Consider the following 18,468-nt stretch of genomic DNA (forward strand, 5'->3'; position numbering starts at 1 on the left):
GGGGTAATTTGATAGCTCATTGACTGCGCTGTATTTAAAAATGGAACAAAGGGCATTTAGTGCAGGAGACGCCTTGAATGATCACGGAGTCATGTAAAGAGCCTGCAAACTTCTGTGAAGGAGCAATCTCAATCACAGAATAAAAGCTCAGTGTAAAGGAGCCCACTGGCAGCCAGTGCAAATGAAAAAGTACTGGCATAATATGATCACGTTGGCCAATCCCCATTAATAGTCTCACTGCCCTGTTTTGGACTAGCTGAAGTTTCTGAGACATTTTTGAAGGCAGCCCCACGGATAACACATTGCAGTAATCCAGACAAAAGGGTATCAGAGCATGGATAACTGTAGCTAGGCTATCTCTGTCCAGGTAAGGACGTAGTTAAGAACATAAGAACACAAGAAGAGCCAGCTTCACGGGATGGGCCCTTTTGGTTCTAGTATTATGTGAGAGGGAGAAGAATGTCTCCCTAGTTGGTATATCAGGCTAAGCTGATTTCTTCTTTTCCCCTTGGTCCATCTGGCCGAGTGAAGCAGCTCACCAGTTCCAGACAGGAGTCTTTCTCAGCCCTATCTGGAGATGCCAGGGATTGAACTGGGGACCTTTTGCATACAAGGCAAGTGCTCTACCACTGAGCTATGGCCCTTCCCCGGAATTTATGTGGATATCTCTGATGATGATTTAACCCACCTCATACTTCGTTCTCATATGGGTTTTATCAGCCTCAAGGCTCTTTTGCAGAGGAACAGGAGGGGGCATCAGCTCCATTTATTAGTAGCAATCTTTTCTTCTTTTTGCAATGAAGAACTGCACTGAACACTTTTTTCCACAGCACCTCCATCCATCTCTACTGTTCTTGAGATGTGGAAGTGATGAGGGCAGGAGACCATGAACCTCAAAGGAAGATTTCTGAGTCTATTTTAAAAAACAGATCCTTTATGTTCTTCCATCAGAAAGCATTGGCAAGGACTTCCAGTCGTTCACAAGAGAATTAATTTCCATCTTCTTTTATAATTCCCCTGTGATTTCATTGCATTTTATTTATTTCTCTTTGCCAAGAGTATTCTTATTATGAGATAGGGATGGTGGAGAATTCCGCCACAGATCTCAGTGAAGCCGAATGCCAGTGCATTCGGCCCCCCCAAATCTGTGGCGGAACGAAGCCCCACCACCCCACGAAAGGTGTGCGAAACGGAGCACCTACCTGGTGCCGTTCGTGCTGTTTGCAAATGGCGGCCACATCTGCAGCCGCCATTCGCGTCACGATTTTTCCCGTGATAGGCTATGTAAATATATATGTAGCCTATCACGGCTAATGCATTTGCATCCCTGCGGAGGCTGTGATAGGCTACGTAAATATCTACGTAGCCTATCATGGGAAAAAAAAGGGAACGCAAATGGCGGCCGCCATAGCTGCCGCCATTTGCGTTCCCTTTTTTTCTCCGTGATAGGCTATGTAAATATTTACGTAGCCTATTATGGCGAAAAAAAGAGACGCAAATGGCAGTGGCTACGGTGGCCACCATTTGCGTCCCTGCGCAGCCCAGCAGTAGCTGGATGTCACTGTGGGTGGCCCCGGCTGGTGGCTCCGTGGAGTTGCTGCAGAGTGGAGCTGGCTGGCGAGGATTTTGGGGGGAGGGACGGAGCGTCTACCCCCCACTGCGGATGTCATGAAACGAACAAGTAAGTCGTTTCCTACATCCCTATTATGAGACAAGAGTGCATCAGGAAGACTGACTGAATCATATTCCAATTTTCATGGTACTTTCTTTTTTAAGTTGATCTTTAGAGATGGTTGCAGATCAATACATTGGATACAAGCCATTCCAGTCTCCATTTAGTGAGGCTGTGTGGTGTAATGGTTAAAGTGTTGGATTAGAACTGGGGAGACCCAGGTTCGAGTTCTCAGTGAACTCACTGAGTGACTTTGGACCAAGCACTCTCTCTCAGCCTAACCTACCCCGCAGGGCTGTCGTGAAGATAAAATGAGGGTGGAGAACCATGCATGTTGCCTTGAGGTCCTCAGAGAAAGGGTGGACTGTGTGACTGACTGAATAAATACATTAGGGATGTACGAAATGCACTTACATAATTTCTGCGGATTATGTTTATGGGGGGGAGGCGTTCCGTCCCTCCCCCCGGAATCCTCGATGGCCAGCTGTGCTCCGCGGTGGCTCCATGGAGCAGCTGGCCAGGCCCAGGCCAGAGCTGCCCACAGCTGGATTTCCGGCCGCGGAGGGCTCTGGGTAAAAAAAACAAAACAAAACCGTGTACGCAAATGGCGGCGGCTACGGCCGCTGCCATTTGCGTTCCTTCTTTTTGGCCGTCTTAGTCTACATAAATATTTACGTAGACTATGATGGCGAAAATCAAGGGGAACACGAATAGCGTAGCGGGCGCTATTTGCGTCCCTTTTTGATTCGCCGTTTTAGCCTATGTAAAGATTTACATAAGCTAAAACGGCAAATCAAAAAGGGATGCAAATGGCGCCCGCTATGCTATTTGCGTTCCCCTTATTTTCGCCATCATAGTATACGTAAATATTTATGTAGACTAAGACACCAAAAATAAGGAAAGCAAATGGCGGCGGCCGTAGCTGCCGCCATTTGCGTACGTGTGTGTGTGTGTTTTTTTACCCAGCCATGATAGGCTACGTAAATCTTTACGTAGCCTATCACGTCTTGAAAAACAAAAACAAAAACCACAAGTCTGCAAATGGTGGCAGTGGCAGCCGGTCGGAAGACCAGCCGCCGGAGCTGCCGCCGCCGCGGTAAGTCTCATCCTGGGTAAGTCTTGTCCTGGAGTAAGTAAGAGGTAAGTCTCATCCTGGGGGGGATCTGCAGGGGGGTGGGGGGGGGAGGCCGTTCCGCCACAGATTTAGGGGGGCTGAATGCACTGGCATTCAGCCTCACCGAGATCCGTGGCGGAATTCTCTGCCATCCCTAAAATAAATACAAATGAAACTTTGTACATCCAGCACCAAATATACCCTTGAACAGTCCAGAAAGTCCTCTCAAAGGCTATTTATTCTTATCCACTTCTTCGTCATTGCTGCCACTTGCTTGCCTGACAGCCAGACAGCCAGGGAGGAAGGGTGCAGTGGCATCCCCTCCTGTTCCTCCTCCTCCACACAACGGTTGCCCGGGCTGGAGCAAGAGGCAGGTGACCAAGCAGGTTGCAATGGTGAAGAGGAGGAATGAGTTCCCTGGGCTCTTTTCAGTGGGCCCCTGCTGGGATGTGGGCCCTTGGCAGGTGCCCAGCAATGCCTACCCTTGATGCTGGCTCTACTCAGAAAGAGTACAATTTGAGTGCTGGGCCATAGAAAGAGTTTGGACCAGTGTCCACCTCTGGCATAAATGGAGAGCACCAGTTGGGGAAGGATGGGCTAGATGAGCAAGGAGTAGTTGATTGGATCCATGCTGGATGGGACAATGGGAGTTGTAGTCTGGCATAAATGGAGAGCACCAGTTGGGGAAGGATGGGCTAGATGAGCAAGGAGTAGTTGATTGGATCCATGCTGGATGGGACAATGGGAGTTGTAGTCTGGCATAAATGGAGAGCACCAGTTGGGGAAGGATGGGCTAGATGAGCAAGGAGTAGTTGACTGGATCCGTGCTGGATGGGACAATGGGAGTTGTAGTCTGGCATAAATGGAGAGCAACAGTTGGGGAAGGATGGGCTAGGTGACCTTTGCGATCACTTCCAGCTCCATAATTCTGTGATTACCGAGAGGTTTCCCAGCATGCATAGCACATCACACAGGCTCTCCCTGAAGTGTGAGCCAGCCAGCCATGGTTTGCAGCACACAGCAGAGTATGTAGTTTTACTGTTGATTAATATGCATGGTGTTGTTTTTATTGTTATATTTATTGTTATTTTGATGCAATTGTATTTTACTTCATTGCTTTGATACCTCTGTGGAAAATGGAGTGTAAATTTGAGTGATAAATAAATAATAAATATCTATACGTATTTCCCTCCCCACCCAATCCTTCCTTAGAAAAGGGGCAGACTGAGATCATTCTTGTGTAGCCTAGTTTTTTCTTCTTCTTTGTATAATCCATGTAGTCCACCACCAATGCGCTCTAAATTCTCAAAGTAATTGTTCACGCTTAGGGTTCCTTTACAGCAAAGGCATAGGTACTCTTTCATTCAGTGATCCTGTATATTCAGCCTTGGCTTAAGTGAGTCATAACTGGATCCACTGAGTCCAACATTCTTTGCAAGAATCCCAGAAAGCAGCAGGTTCTAGGTGGTCTACAAGAAATCAGCTGGTGCCCCAACAAACCACTGTGAACTACCTTCTGACCCCTGTTGCTTTATAAGAACATCAGAAGAGCCATGCGGGATGAGACCAAAAATCTATCCAGTCCAGCATCCCACTTCCAAAAATTGCCAACAAGATGTCTCCGGGAAGGCCATAAGCAGGACATGAAAGCAAAAGTTGTTGCCCATTGATTATCACCCCGAAGTGGTACATAGTGGCAAATTGGCTGTGATTTTTTTTAAAAAAGCAATTATTTGTGAAACTTCTGTAACACTTATATAATAAAATCCCTAAGCAGATCACATATATGGACACGTTCGTCATTTAGCTCTCATGGGCAAATTCCTCTATGAATGTGTCTTGTCCCTTTCTAACACCATTTGATATAGTGACCATCACCATTTCCCATGGTAGTGAATTCCATAAATATCTAAGATGACTTCCCTCGCCCCTGCTGTGCAATGTTGAAAGTGTTGTGTGGAGATCAGAAACCTCTTCTTGCTGCTGAAGAACCGGTCTAAGATGCCATTGGGGCTTCAGCATCAAGGGGGCAAAGGGTGCTCGACTGCCCGCTGGCGTCTAATTTGGTTTGTAAAACACCGTCTTTTATTTCAGGAAGTTGGATGCTTTCATCTATGATGCCGCGGTGCTGAACTACAAGGCTGGGCGGGATGAGGGGTGCAAGCTTGTGACCATTGGCAGCGGGTACATCTTTGCCACAACAGGCTATGGCATCGCTCTCCAGAAGGGGTCACCGTGGAAGAGAGCAATTGATCTTGCGCTCCTGCAATTTGTTGGGGATGGTAAGTCAAGAGGACTTGCTCCTCCTGCCTGTGTGCTTCCAGGAATCCTCCTCTTCCATTGCTGCTGCTGCTGCTGCTGCTGCTGCTGCTGCTGTTGTTGTTGTTGTTGTTGACGAGTGCTTTTATAACCCACCCTATAGCCCAAAGGTCTCAGGACAGCTTACAACATAATTTGTTTGTAAAATTATGCCTTTCATTTCAGAACGGTGGCCATAGCTCCAAATGCTGTACTCTTCTAGACGTTGAGGAACCCCATCTCATTAATAGAGCACTTGTTTTGCATCCAGACCTTCCCCTGTTCAAGTTTTAGCATCTCCAATTAAATGGGCCAGATAGCAAGTTATTGGAAATACTCTTCTATGGGAGATCTGCTGCTGGGGAGAGTAGACAGTTCTGGTCTAGATAGAGAAAATAGTTTGATCTAGTGTAAGCCAACGTCCTACATGGAACAGGCTTGAAAATACCCCTAGGTGCTGTTACTGATCATTAGAACACAGGCTAGCAAAATGTCCATCATTATGATGAGTGGAGCGTACTCCTCTCCCCACCCTGCAAATTGCATGGGACCCCTCGGGGTGCAGCACATCTTCAGGGTCCCTTTTCTGCAAAGATACATTGCATGTAAACCCTTAAACAGTTTGGGCCAAAGTTACCTGAAGGAACACTTTCACCCATACCAGCCTGCCCGCACTGTGAAGCCATCGACAGAGGCCCTTCTCACTCACTTGCCACCCAGGGTGGTTAGGCTGGTGAGTACAAGAGAGATGGCCTTTTTGGTAATGGCTCTGCACCTCTGGAAGGAACTTCCATTGGGGGTTCATCAGGTCCTTTTTTTGAGAGCTCTGAAGATCACCTACTTCTTACAGGCCACTTCTTAATTCCTGGGCCCATAGTTTTATTCATGAGCGTGGTTTTTATTGCATTTTATTGTGCTGCATTGTTTGTTTTTATTTGGCACTCTTTGTCTTTAACTTGTACCCTTAAAGGAGCCCTAAACGTTGTGGCCACATTTTGCAAGCAGATTAAACCATCTCTTTCTTTCTTTCTTTCTTTCTTTCTTTCTTTCTTTCTTTCTTTCTTTCTTTCTTTCTTTCCACCAGGCCATAGCGTCCCGGCATTTTACACAGGCAGAACGTCCACACATACATCCATTCCCAGTGAAGTCTTTGGCTTATGGTTGATATATTTAGTGTCCTCTATAAGCAAAAAAAATATAGCCAGGCAAATGAGAAGTTGTAGGGGTGGAGGTGGGGAGGTGGGGAAAAGTCTATGCTTTGCAAGGCCTGTGAGAGAGAACAATATCGAACGTCTTGCTTAGCTGTCCATTGAGCCTTGAAGAACAGGATCGTGCCAGGCTATAGATAGCTACTATCTCGTGAATAGCTTTGAGAGCTATTACTCAGTCATCTCTTTTCCAAGGAGAGCTTGTTTTTGAAGCCAGTCAATTTTTTAACCCTGAAAAGGGCTCTCAAAAAAGGCGATTACGATCTGTGCAGAATACAGCAGCTGCTAATTGTCAATTTTGTCTCTTTTGGCAGACTTGTGTATTTCAAATAATGCACTTCATTTGCTGTATGACATTACTGGAGTTGTAATTAGGTCAAATTCTTAATTTATTGGGTGGGGCTCAATTCATGCTTTGGAGACTGGGGGGAGACATTTCTTTCTTTCCAGCTATGGACACGGTACACACAACCTTGTGTACAGCTGAGATTGTTAAACAAGACAACAGCGATGATGACAATAGTTATTTTCCAGTTAAAGAAATCTTACCCAATTAGAATTAATCATTTTATTACTTCTGAATAAATTTGCATGTGAGAAAAAAGCAATGCTTTTGAAGCGAAAACACACTTTCTTTTTAGATGATGCACAGAGGTGGGTGGCAGCCCATGCTTTCTGAATACTCTTAAGCTCCAGCACCTCTTGCTTTGGAAGTAGGGCAAATGGGCCAGTTGGAATGCAAGAACAAGTGGAAAAAATCCTGTGACTTCTTTATTTATTTTATTAATTTTTATTGTAAAATTTCAACGTAACAAAACAAAAGAAAAAAGAGGAAACGAAAAAAAAATGTAGCTACATGGAATAGAATATATCCGTTTCAGTGCATGCATATGAAGTGTGTGTGTGTGTGTGTGTGTATATATATATATATATGTGTGTGAAAATACAGCTTTCTAAGAATTATGCATAAACTTCAACAAAAGCTGACCAAATATCCATATAAGCGTCCATTCACAGGTGTTGTCTATATACCACCCATTCAAATGTTGTTAGCATTCTTAGGACCCCAATCCATTGCATTATAGGAGTGTTTATCATCCAATGTTGTATTATCAGTATTTTAGCTGGCAAAAGGGTGTGGAGAATCCATTTACACTGACAGCGCATAAATTGACATGAAGCAGGTAGATAATTTAAGAGGACATGTGCATCAGGAAATATTAAAGAATGTTCCAGTACAAGGTTTATCCATATAATAAAGGTAAAAAAGGTAAAGGTGTCCCCAACCAGTCGTGTCTGACTCTAGGGTGTGGTGCTCATCTCCATTTTTAAGCCAAAGAGCCAGCACTGTCCAAAGACGCTTCCATGGTCATGTGGCCGGCATGACTGAACACCGAGGTGCACGGAACGCTGTTACCTTTCCCGCCAAAGCGGTACCTATTTATCTACTTGCAATTTCTTGCTTTCCAACTGCTAGGTTGGCAGAAGCTGAGACTGAAGACGGGAGCTCAGTCCATCATGCAACACTCGGGTCTCGAACTGCTGTCCTGCCGACCTTCCGGTTTGCAGTTCAGCGTCTTAACCACTAAGCCACTGCGGCCCCATCCATTTAATAACCTCCTCCCAAAAAGAGACATTGACAAAACATATGGTTAAAAGAAGTGTTAACTGTGTTACATCTCCAGCAATTAGCTAACTTTGACAAACCCTTATTAAAGAGACATTGTGGTGACCAACAGACATGGAGCAAGAGTTTTTGCTGAATAAGGTGTAACCTGAGATCCACAGATGCTTCCAGTAGAGACTTCTTCATGACACAGAAATTCAATTTCAAGATTTTATGTCAAGGTTAGTTGTATCTTAGACCATCCTTCCCCATGCTAGCTGGGAATGATGGGAGTTGCAGTCCAACACATCTGGAAGGCAGTAGCCTGTCTTAGAAGCATCCAGCTTGTCCCAATTATGAAATGATGTGAGTTGCAGTCCAACACAATGCCCCGTGGTGCCCACCAACTGTTGATGTTGAGCCTGGAGACATCAGAAGCAGCCTTACAGCAGGTCAGATTGCTGATCTGTCTCGCTCTGCATTGTCTACACTGATTGGTAGTGGCTCTCCAAGGGACTTTCCCATCACCACCAGCTACCAGATCCCTTTTTAACTAGAGATGCCAGGGATCAGACATGGGACCCTCGGTATGTAATGCAGATGGCGCTGCTCTATCCCTGAATTATCATGGTCCAGCAGCTGCAATGCCCATATGGAGACACCGGTGCAAACAAGAAGATGATGGCACAGCCCCTGTTCAGAAATAGCCCTGCATGGCTTGAATCATAGCCTTGACGAGTCCTGTAAATCAGGGATGGGGGATGTGTGGTGGACTACAACTCCCCTCAGCCCTAGCCAGCATAGCCAATAGTGAGGGCTGAGGGGAGCTGCAGCCTAACAGCATCTGAAGGCCATTCCTTCTGTAAAGGCTTCCTCAACAAGAAAAGGTTGACCATGAAGCCCAGTGGTTCAAAGTCCCATCCTTTATTGATTGATATGGTTTCATATCCCCTACATCAGGGGTGGGGAACCTCAAGCCTGCAGACCAAATCTGGACCTCTGTCCCAGTCCAGTTGCCCATTGCCCCCTTTCCCTGGACCCCCCCCATTTTCCCTTGAGAAGCCAGTCATCTGGTGGTTTTCCAGCTTTTGCACATCACCCCTCCCATTCTGAAAAGAGAATGCCTCTCCTAAGGTGAAGGATGCTTCTGGGGCGGGGGGAGGGGGCTCCTAGCGCTCCCCATCAAAAGACGTTGTCTGCCCTAAAGGATATTTTGGGGGAAGACAAAAGATGGAAGAAGTGGTGGAGGGTCACACGTTGAAGATGCCATCTGGACCTCCCCCGCCCCAGTAAAATGCCATGGATCAGGCGTGGTGATTGCAGGATGAAAGCCTCATCCAGAAGCACTCCTCGCTACTGGCAGTAAGAGCTTTAAGCAGAAAGGTGCTGGCATTTTGGGTTTTTCGGTCCTGCCCCGTTTGCATTTGCCCCCTCAAGAGCTTTTCCAGAATTGAATGTTCACGCCGAAAGTGAAAGAAATTCAGCACCTCTGCCAAGCGTGATGGAGATTTAACCGGGAAGCTCCACCCCATATTAGCGATGGACTCATTTCAGGCATTCACAGGCTGCCACCTTTAACAATGCAAAGTCCAGTGGCACACACGTGAACACTGCAATCCTTCCACTTTTCTAACGTTTAAATATTATGGCGAAACAGAAAGCTTTGGAAACATAAAATAAAATGTTTATTGTTAAAGTCTCAAAAAGCAGAAGGCACAAAGCAGGGGTGGGGGCGGAGGCGGGGGCAGGAGAGAAAAAGATCCCCAATTATTTTGTTAAAACATACTAAAAAAAAAATAGAAACCTTCGGGATTTTTTTGCTTTCATCTAGGGTATCTCCTCTTCTTAATTTTCATCTTCACTGCCTTCAACGGGAAGCCCCCTGGCACTCATGAAAGCTGAGAGCGTTATGTGGGAGTTATGAGGGATGTGTCAGTGCGGTGCATTTGCAGTGGCTTAATTAATGATTTTTTTAAAGGAACTTGATTTTCTCTCCTCCCCACAAACCCTCACAGCCAAAGAGATTTACTCTTTGTCATGCCTTGAATAGCCACTTTCCCCCTCTAATTACATCAGCTTTGTAACAAAAGGGGGGATCATCTTATCTTAGCAATTCTTTACAGCTATTTTCTCTGTTTATACAGAAACCACAACAAACCCATCAGCCTTTTTCATTTTTCTTTATTACTTTTTTTAAAAAAGGAAAAGACCGGTTTTAGCATATGCACATGTTACTTTACTCTATAATTATTCAGCTCTCTCATTAGCATCCCAAACTGGCTCATTTTGGAGTGCAAATCAATAGGGGTGGGCAATGCGTCAGTGAAGTGAATTTTGCCAACAGTTGACTTTAAAAACCACTGTGCAAGAATCTTTGGTTGCTTCCAGATGGAGGGAACCTAGTGATCTGCCTGCCTGTCTGCCTGCCTGCCTGCCTGTCTGTCTCTCCCTCTCTCTCCTCTATCTATCTGCCTATCTATCAAATTTCTATACTGCCCAATAACTGAAACTCTCTGGGGGGTTCCCAACAGATAAAGCCATAAAATATAACAATGTGACAAAATACAGTATAAAACTTTTAAAAGTCTGAAACTACATTATAAAACCAAAGTAAAATCCAGAAGCAATGTAAGGATGTAAATATACAATAACGATTTTAAATTGAAGAACTAAAATGCTTGGGAGAATAAAACTGTCTTCACCTAGCAGCAGAAAGATCACAATGTAGGCATCGATGCCTACTGGGGATGACATTTGACAGCCAGGGTGCCACCACTGAACAGGGCCTCTTCTTAGTAGCCACCTGCCTCCCTTCATATAGAAAGGAAAGGAAAGGTTCCTCCTGTGCAAGCACCGGGTCATTGCTGACCGCTGGAGGGACGCCGCTTGCGCTGGTGTTTTCATGGCAGACTATAGTGGGGTGTTTGCCATTGCCTTCCCCAGTCATGACTACCTTTCCCCCAGCAAGCTGGGTACTCATTTTACCGACCTCGGAAGGATGGAGGGTTGAGTCGACCTGAGCCGGCTACCCAAGACCCGGCTTCCGCTGGGATCAAACTCAGGTCATGGGGAGAGTTTCGGTTGTAATACTGCCGCTAACCACACTAAAGAAATCCATAAGCTATTAGCCATGATAGGTAAATAGTAGAACCTCCATATTCATAGCTTTGAATATCAGATGCTGGTGACACCTGCAAGTTGTTGGCTTCCCACTGGGGCATCTGGCTAGCCACTGAAAGAAACAAGATACAGGGCTTGGACCTTTCTTCTGATCCAGCAGGGCTCTTCTTTGTCAATATGCAACTAAGATTTGGATCTTCATTGTGAAAATTGCATATCTCCATTTGCAAATACATGCCCTGAACTATACAGAGAATATTTTCGTGAATAAATGGAAATATTTTGCACATTCCAACTCTTCACAAGGTCAGACAGGCATCCTAAGGAATTATAATCTGTGGCCGTGTCTGCCCCCCCCCCCCAGTCTGTGTAAAATACCACCCCAAAGGAGATTTGTATGGCCCCCTTTTTGCTGGCTTTCAGAAGAACCCAAAGAACATTTTTTTTACTCTTGTCTGCCTTTGGGTGATTTTATGGCATTGTGTTTTACTGTTGGTTTTACCTTCTGCTATTATTTCAATGTTATTTAAAAGTTGTTGCTTGTTATTTTACTGTTTTAATATTTTGTAACGTTACCATGTTGTTTTACCAGTTGCTTTGTAAGCCATTTTGGGAAGGTCAAAGCCAGGATTAAAAAAAAAATTAATAAATAGAAGAACAAAATAAATAATAATCCTGGAGGAGCTCACTGGACTTTAAAGGACCCTCACCTGATTTTTCAGTCTTCCATTCTGTGATGACAGCAGGGCTGTGTTCTCTGGCCAGGAGGGCCCTGAATGAGGTACTGACTGAACTATCCCTGAGGAAGCAGCCTGTGCTTCATCCTCATCAGAGTTCTCTGTTGCATTCTGGAAGGTCTGAGGACTAGTGGTCATAACAGTATGTACAAATTTCCTAGTTTCCTTGTCCTAACCCTAGGTGCCTTGCTTTCTGTTTTTCTTGGTGTTTGTTCTCTAGGAGAAATGGAGGAGTTGGAAACCTTGTGGCTGACAGGCATTTGTCACAACGAGAAGAATGAGGTCATGAGCAGTCAGCTGGACATTGACAACATGGCTGGTGTGTTCTACATGCTTGCCGCCGCCATGGCTCTCAGCCTGATCACTTTTGTCTGGGAGCACTTGTTTTATTGGAAACTGAGGTTCTGCTTTACTGGGGTTTGCTCCGATAGGCCGGGATTGCTGTTTTCTATCAGCAGGGTTAGTTTCGTTTTTATTAATTTCACCGGTTAATGGCCAGGATCCAAAGAACCATAGTTCCATATACCTTAGCAAAGAGCCTTTGATTTTAAATCCCTAAAACAGTATCTCAGGTGCCCCTGCTTCCCCGAAGTGTGCATAGCAACCTACTTTTGCAAACAAAGGGGAGTGAGATGATATGGGACAAAAGAGATGTCGTTCAAGAAAAACACACATCAAAAGTTCACACTCGGGGGATACAAAATACCTGGCCATTCTAAAACAGGTCTCTGGATCCTGGCCAATCTGTTCATGTGTTCACAGAAACCATTTATGTTATCTATTAATTTCCTATGGATCAATACTACTTGTGCTTCATTGGACCAATATCTGATCACCCTCCTTCCTCAAGGGGTTATGCATGCACATTGGGTATTTTGTTGTATATTTCCAATCACAAATACCTAAATCCAGGGATAGGCAACCTGGTGCCTCCACATGCTTTGGACTGAAACTCCCATAATCCCTCATGCTGGCCAAGGGTGGTGTAGTCCAAAACATCTGGAGGGTACCAGGTTGTCTAACTCACATAGAAGCTATTATTGCATGCACTTTTATCACATCATTCTTCAGCAAACCCAACTTCAAGAAGATTCTTTCTGATCAGACTCCAGCACCTACCTTGCCCTGGACCTTTGATATCAAACCCATTGATGACCACCCAAACTTTGGTTTCACCCCAACTGAAGCCTTATGGTTTTTCTCCTTTCCCTTGTGAATTGCACCAGTGCAATTTTTTTACCTTCTTCACATCCTGGTCTTCCACCAAAATGCTTAGAGTAGCCTATCTATTTGGCATCTCATCCATCCAGTGATGAGGGTGTGCCCTGCTTAGCTTTAGAAGTAGAACATCATTAAAGTAGCTTCAAGGTGATTTAAGAACATAAGAAGAGCTGTGCTGGATCAGAGCAAGGGTCTGTCTAGTCCAGCATTCTGCTCACACAGTGGTCAACCAGCTATGGATGGGGAACCCACAAGCAGGACATGAGTGCAACAGCACCCTTCCACCCATGTTCCCCAGCAACTGGTGTATATAGGCTCACTGCCTCTAAGACTGGAGGTAGCATATAGCCATCAGGACTAGTAAGCATTGATAGCCTTCTCCTCCAGGAATTTGTCCAGTCCCCATTTCAAGCCATCCAAAGTGGTGGCCATCAATGGGCCAAGTTAAAAAGTCACCCCAACAGAAGCCAGGAACAGCCTTAGAAAGAATGGAAAGTCTCCACTTGCCAAAGGAAGGAGAACGGGAAGATACCCCGGCAAATTTCCCAGGGGAGTGAGTTCTAAAAAGTCAGGACTAGTACAGCAGAATCCCTGCCCCATGCCTGCACCATTCTCTCACTTCAGTGAAAGATGAGTAATGGACTGGGGGCTCATCCTCAGATACACAGGAGTTGGAGATGTGTACAAGGGAAAAGTGTACAAGGGAAAAGATGTTCCATGAAGTATGCAGAGCTCGGGCTGTTGTGGGCTTTAAAGATATGTGGGAAAAAAATCACTTGGAGAAAGACACTGCATCATAGAGCTGACAGAATCCCAAGGCCTCACCCCCTTAGTGCAGTAGCTGGGTCCCCAAGCCAGGTTTCTGCACCACCACCTTCCTAACTTGAACAGCCAGTCCATTTCAGCTTGTATTTTCCTGCATGAAATGATAAAGTTGAGCATCTTGGCCACATCTTCCCAATTAGCCAGACGGCATCAATAAGTGCAATTAGCATTATAAATGAAGCCATTTGTCCAGAAGAGATGATGCCAACTTTTTCTTAAAAAAAAAAGTAATTATGCAACCAGTGGATTTTTCTTTTCAAAATAAGTTATTTGTTTAGATGCAAGCTGTAAATATGCTTAGTTTTAATCTTTGGCAACTTCCAGTGACAGTGGTGGGTTTTTCTTTTCTTTTTAATCAGTTCAATGACTGTGTGATTCTGTCCTCGCCAAAGTGTATGGAAAATAATTGGATGGAACTACTGAGCTATGTACTTAATTACATGAGGAGAGAGAGAGTAACAGAGAGACTGGACAAGAATGTTATAAAAATACAGCCTTCTGGCTCTGAAATATGCAGCTCTTTTTCAGCTGGTTTGCAGAACGTCTTAGTAAACAGCTTACATGTGTACACAAAATTGCTTTCCAGGGGTGTCAGATTGTGAGCTCCGTTTTTGTTTTTTAGCATGAACACACATGCACATTTCTGTGCTCATTTCTTCACATGTATGCATCAATTGTGTGCCTTTTTGAAATCGACACATTTCCCTCCCATTGATTAAAGTGCATTTGTACACATTTTTCCCCAAACATTTTTCAAATGCAATTTGTGTGTGTGTGTTTTTGTTCCTATTTATTCCACAAATTTCATCACAAGCTCAAAGATCTATGGACCGTGGTTTATATTTGAATCCGTGTTCGGTTCTGGGAGGTGTGAACTGGTCAAATTTTGGTCAAAACTGAATTGAAATGACTTCTACATCCACCCCTATTTCCAATCCATAAAAAGGCCTTGTTGGATCCAACAAGATTTATCCAGTCTGGCAATCTGTTTAGAACAGAAGTCAGATGCTCACAAGCTGGGCTGGAAGGTTGATTAGTTTGTGCCTAGCATCAGTTATTCTATTTGGCTGTTATTATGACTGATAGCTGATGACTTTTTCATGACTTTTTCCTAGTGTAGGGGAAAGAACCAGAATTGTACTAGATCCATTGTCTGCTGATGCCCATTAAAAAGGCATTAGAATGTTGCAAGAACCTATTTCTCTGCTAGTCATATGTGGTTTTTTAATTATTGCTAGGAGTGCGCTGATCCCATTGTTCATATCAGGCAACCAGGTTGACATTTCTTTATTTATTTGTTAAATGTATATACTGCCCAACTGGCAAATGCCCATGGGCTGTTTTACAATTATTAAAAAAAAGAGAGGAAAAAAATACAACATATATATATTTTTTTTAAAAACACAGCATTAAGCATTGAAAACGTTAAAAATATTTGAAACATTGAAGAGCCAGCAGTAAAATTAATGAACAGAGCAACAGATTTAAGATTAAATGCCTGCTAGAAGAGGAAGGTCTTAACCTGGAGTCTAAATCTATATACTGAAGGTGCCAAGTGAACCTTCCTGGGAAGGGCATTATCTGTAGTGCCCCCCACCAACATATGTGAGGGGCCAGTACAGACAAGGCTCTTTCCAATCACACTATTGCATCTCTAGCTTCTAATAGGTGGATATGTATCAGGAAGCTGGAACAGTGTGGGTAGCAGGCAGGCCAGCCTGTGGGTTTCCCAGAGTCATATGGTTGACTACTGTGGGGAGGTGGGTGGTGGACTAGATGGGACTTTCATTCTGATCCAGGATGACTCCTTTTATGTTCTTAACATTCTGAAAGCCCAGAGGGAGAGCTAAATGGTTTCCTATATCAACAAGTTGTTCACAGAAGGGGAAGGGAGCAGATGTTTGAGCTGTAGAGTAAGAGGTGGCACAGGACTAGCTCTTTCGGGTCACCTAGCCCTTGTTAGTATTCTGGCTTGAACCATCAACAATTCCCATCTTGAAAAAGCAGGAGTTGGTGGTGCAGGAAATGTGTGCCAAATTCTACAGGGCTCCTGGTTCAATTCCCATGATGCCCAACATTTTGTCACTATACTACTTGGAAGGTTCAAATCATGACATGTGTAAAATGTTCATATGTATTAATTGAAGGAGTTGATGATTTGAAATGTCATCTGTTCTATGTTGCAACCATTACAGGGTATTTACAGCTGCATTCATGGGGTGCACATCGAGGAGAAGAAGAAATCGCCCAACTTCACTCTGACGAGTTCTCAGACAAATATGTTGAAGCTCCTGAGGACAGCCAAGAATATGACCAACATACCCAACATGAACCCCTCACATATGAATTCCCCCAAAGGAACGGCCGATTTCATTCACAGGGGGTCCTTAATCATGGACATGATGATAGATAAGGGGAATATAATCTTTTCTGACAATGACAGGCCTTTCCCGCCAAAGGAGAACGTTTTCAGTGACAATATGAGTGAGCTGCAGACATTCACTGGCAACCGACACAAGGACAACCTCAACAACTATGTTTTCCAAGGACAGCACCCCCTCACACTAAATGAATCCAATCCAAACACAGTTGAAGTTGCTGTTGCAGCTGAAGCCAAAGGAAATTCGCGTCCAAGGCAGCTGTGGAGGAAATCCGTTGAATCATTGCGCCAAGAATCGATTCGTCAAGGCTCTCAGAGGGAAAATGATTCTGATGAAAACCGGCAGCATTCCTTGAAAGGCCCAAGGTACCTCCCTGAAGAGATTGTGCATTCAGATGTTTCGGATACCTCTAGCCGAGCCACCTGCCATATGGAGCCTGAAAACAACAACAAGCACCACATGTCCAAGGACAATGTTAAAAAAAGGCCCGTGTCAAAATATCCAAAGGACTGTAGCGAAGTAGAGTTGACATATCTGAAAAATAAACAATCTCTTCCCCGGGATAAAATTTACATTATAGATGCTGATAAAGAGTGTAGCTTTCATCTGGATACACCCCAGTATATTGAGAATATTATTCTTCCAGAGTCTATTGAGTTCTCTGACATTTATCAGGATCACAATGACAACTATCGAAAGGCTGAGCAAAGTAACAGAACTCCTTTGGCAAATGAAGAAAGTCTTCCAAGCAATGATCAGTACAAACTCTACTCAAAGCACTATAGCTTGAAAGATAAGAATGCTTCCTTTGGCGAAGCAAATGACAGATACAGGCAGAATGCCACACACTGCAGAAGTTGCCTATCCAGTCTTCCTAGTTATGCTGGACACTATTTGAGCCGGTCACCCTACAAGTGCGATGCCTGTGTGCGGATGGGGAATCTGTATGACATCGATGAAGACCAGATGTTGCAGGACACCACCAACTCTACACAACAGGAAGAAATATATCGGCACGACTGGGTGCAGAACAACAAAACCCAGCCTCAAAAAAAAAGCAAGCTGAAGATTAGCAGGCAACACTCTTTTGATAACCTTCTGGACAAGCCCCGGGAAATCGACATTGGGAGGCCAGCTCGAAGTGTAAGCCTGAAAGAGAAAGAGAAGTTTCTAGAAGGCAGCCCTTATGCAAACCTGTTTCATGCTCCCCAAAGCAAACTCTTGAGCAACAAGGCTCCGCTTTTCACACGCACTCTGGACGATGGTAAGAGGATCAAGTCCCTGTATCCTGACCGCTCTGCAGAGAACGCTTTTCTGCACTCTTATTGCGACGACCAGCACGTGGTTCTTGGGCGGAGCCCTGTGGGCCTTTATAAACACTCATTAACCACAAAAGCGAGAAATGATAGTTACTCAAGGTCGTCGTTAAAATCGACTGCCTCGTACTGTTCCAGAGATGGCCGGGTCCACAACGACATGTACATTTCAGAGCATGGGATGCCTTATGTTGCAAATCAGAATAGCGTGTACTCGGCTCCAAGAGTTTTAAATTCCTGCAGCAATAGACGCGTGTATAAGAAGATGCCTAGCATTGAATCAGATGTTTAGCTTTTCCATTAACACTTTTATCTATAGGGAAACATAGTTGCCAGCATCCTAAAGGCAAAGAGGATATTCCTTAGCAACACAGTGGAAATTGGGGATTTGCAATGCCTTCCATATATTGAATTAGTATGTCAATCAGTTGCACAGTTATACCAAAAAGATAGATAGAGAAAGAAAAATAAGAGAGGAAAAATCTCTCCCTGCAAGAGCATGTCTATACTACAAACATATATTGATTTTATACAGCTTTTAACTGTTATGGCTTCCCCAAAGCATCCTGGGAATTGTAGTTTGGTGATGGTGCTTAGGATTCTGTGTTAGGGATCCCGAGTTTCCCTTGTAGAATTACAATTCTCTAGGAAGAGGGAATGGATAGTAAATTACTTTCAGTCTGTAGTGTAAATATGCTCTTAGGGATTGATTCACATTGGTCAAAAATGGCCACCATTGATGGTTATTCGTGTTAGAATAACCTGGATACATGTTGGCAACTATGTTATTTTTATATTAGGATGATTATTTTATCTTCTCCATTGGACTGAGTCCTTCTAGCACTTTCACCTAATGTAATTCTGTCCTCCCAAACTTTATTTTTAATAGAGAATAAGCAATATGGTATGCATGTACTTTGACACAGAACAACAACAACAACAAAACTAAAACAAATTAAGAATGCATTTG

The 18,468-nt window shown here is 44.2% G+C and overlaps 1 protein-coding gene across 1 annotated transcript in view; it reads left to right on the forward strand.

The window, feature by feature from the left end:
- Positions 1–17,790, forward strand: part of GRIN2A (glutamate ionotropic receptor NMDA type subunit 2A) — a 186,568-nt gene extending 168,778 nt beyond the window's left edge. Inside the window, exons 10-12 of the mRNA XM_084819183.1 lie at positions 4,881–5,068; positions 11,976–12,214; positions 15,997–17,790. Of these exons, the coding sequence (XP_084675309.1) occupies positions 4,881–5,068; positions 11,976–12,214; positions 15,997–17,790 (2,221 nt within the window). The remainder of the gene's footprint in view (positions 1–4,880; positions 5,069–11,975; positions 12,215–15,996) is intronic.
- The last annotated feature ends 678 nt before the right edge of the window (positions 17,791–18,468 follow it).

This window comes from Heloderma suspectum, chromosome 12 (assembly GCF_057233095.1).
Source record: "Heloderma suspectum isolate Gila_16-S chromosome 12, 16-S_ref, whole genome shotgun sequence".
Lineage (NCBI taxonomy): Eukaryota > Metazoa > Chordata > Lepidosauria > Squamata > Helodermatidae > Heloderma > Heloderma suspectum.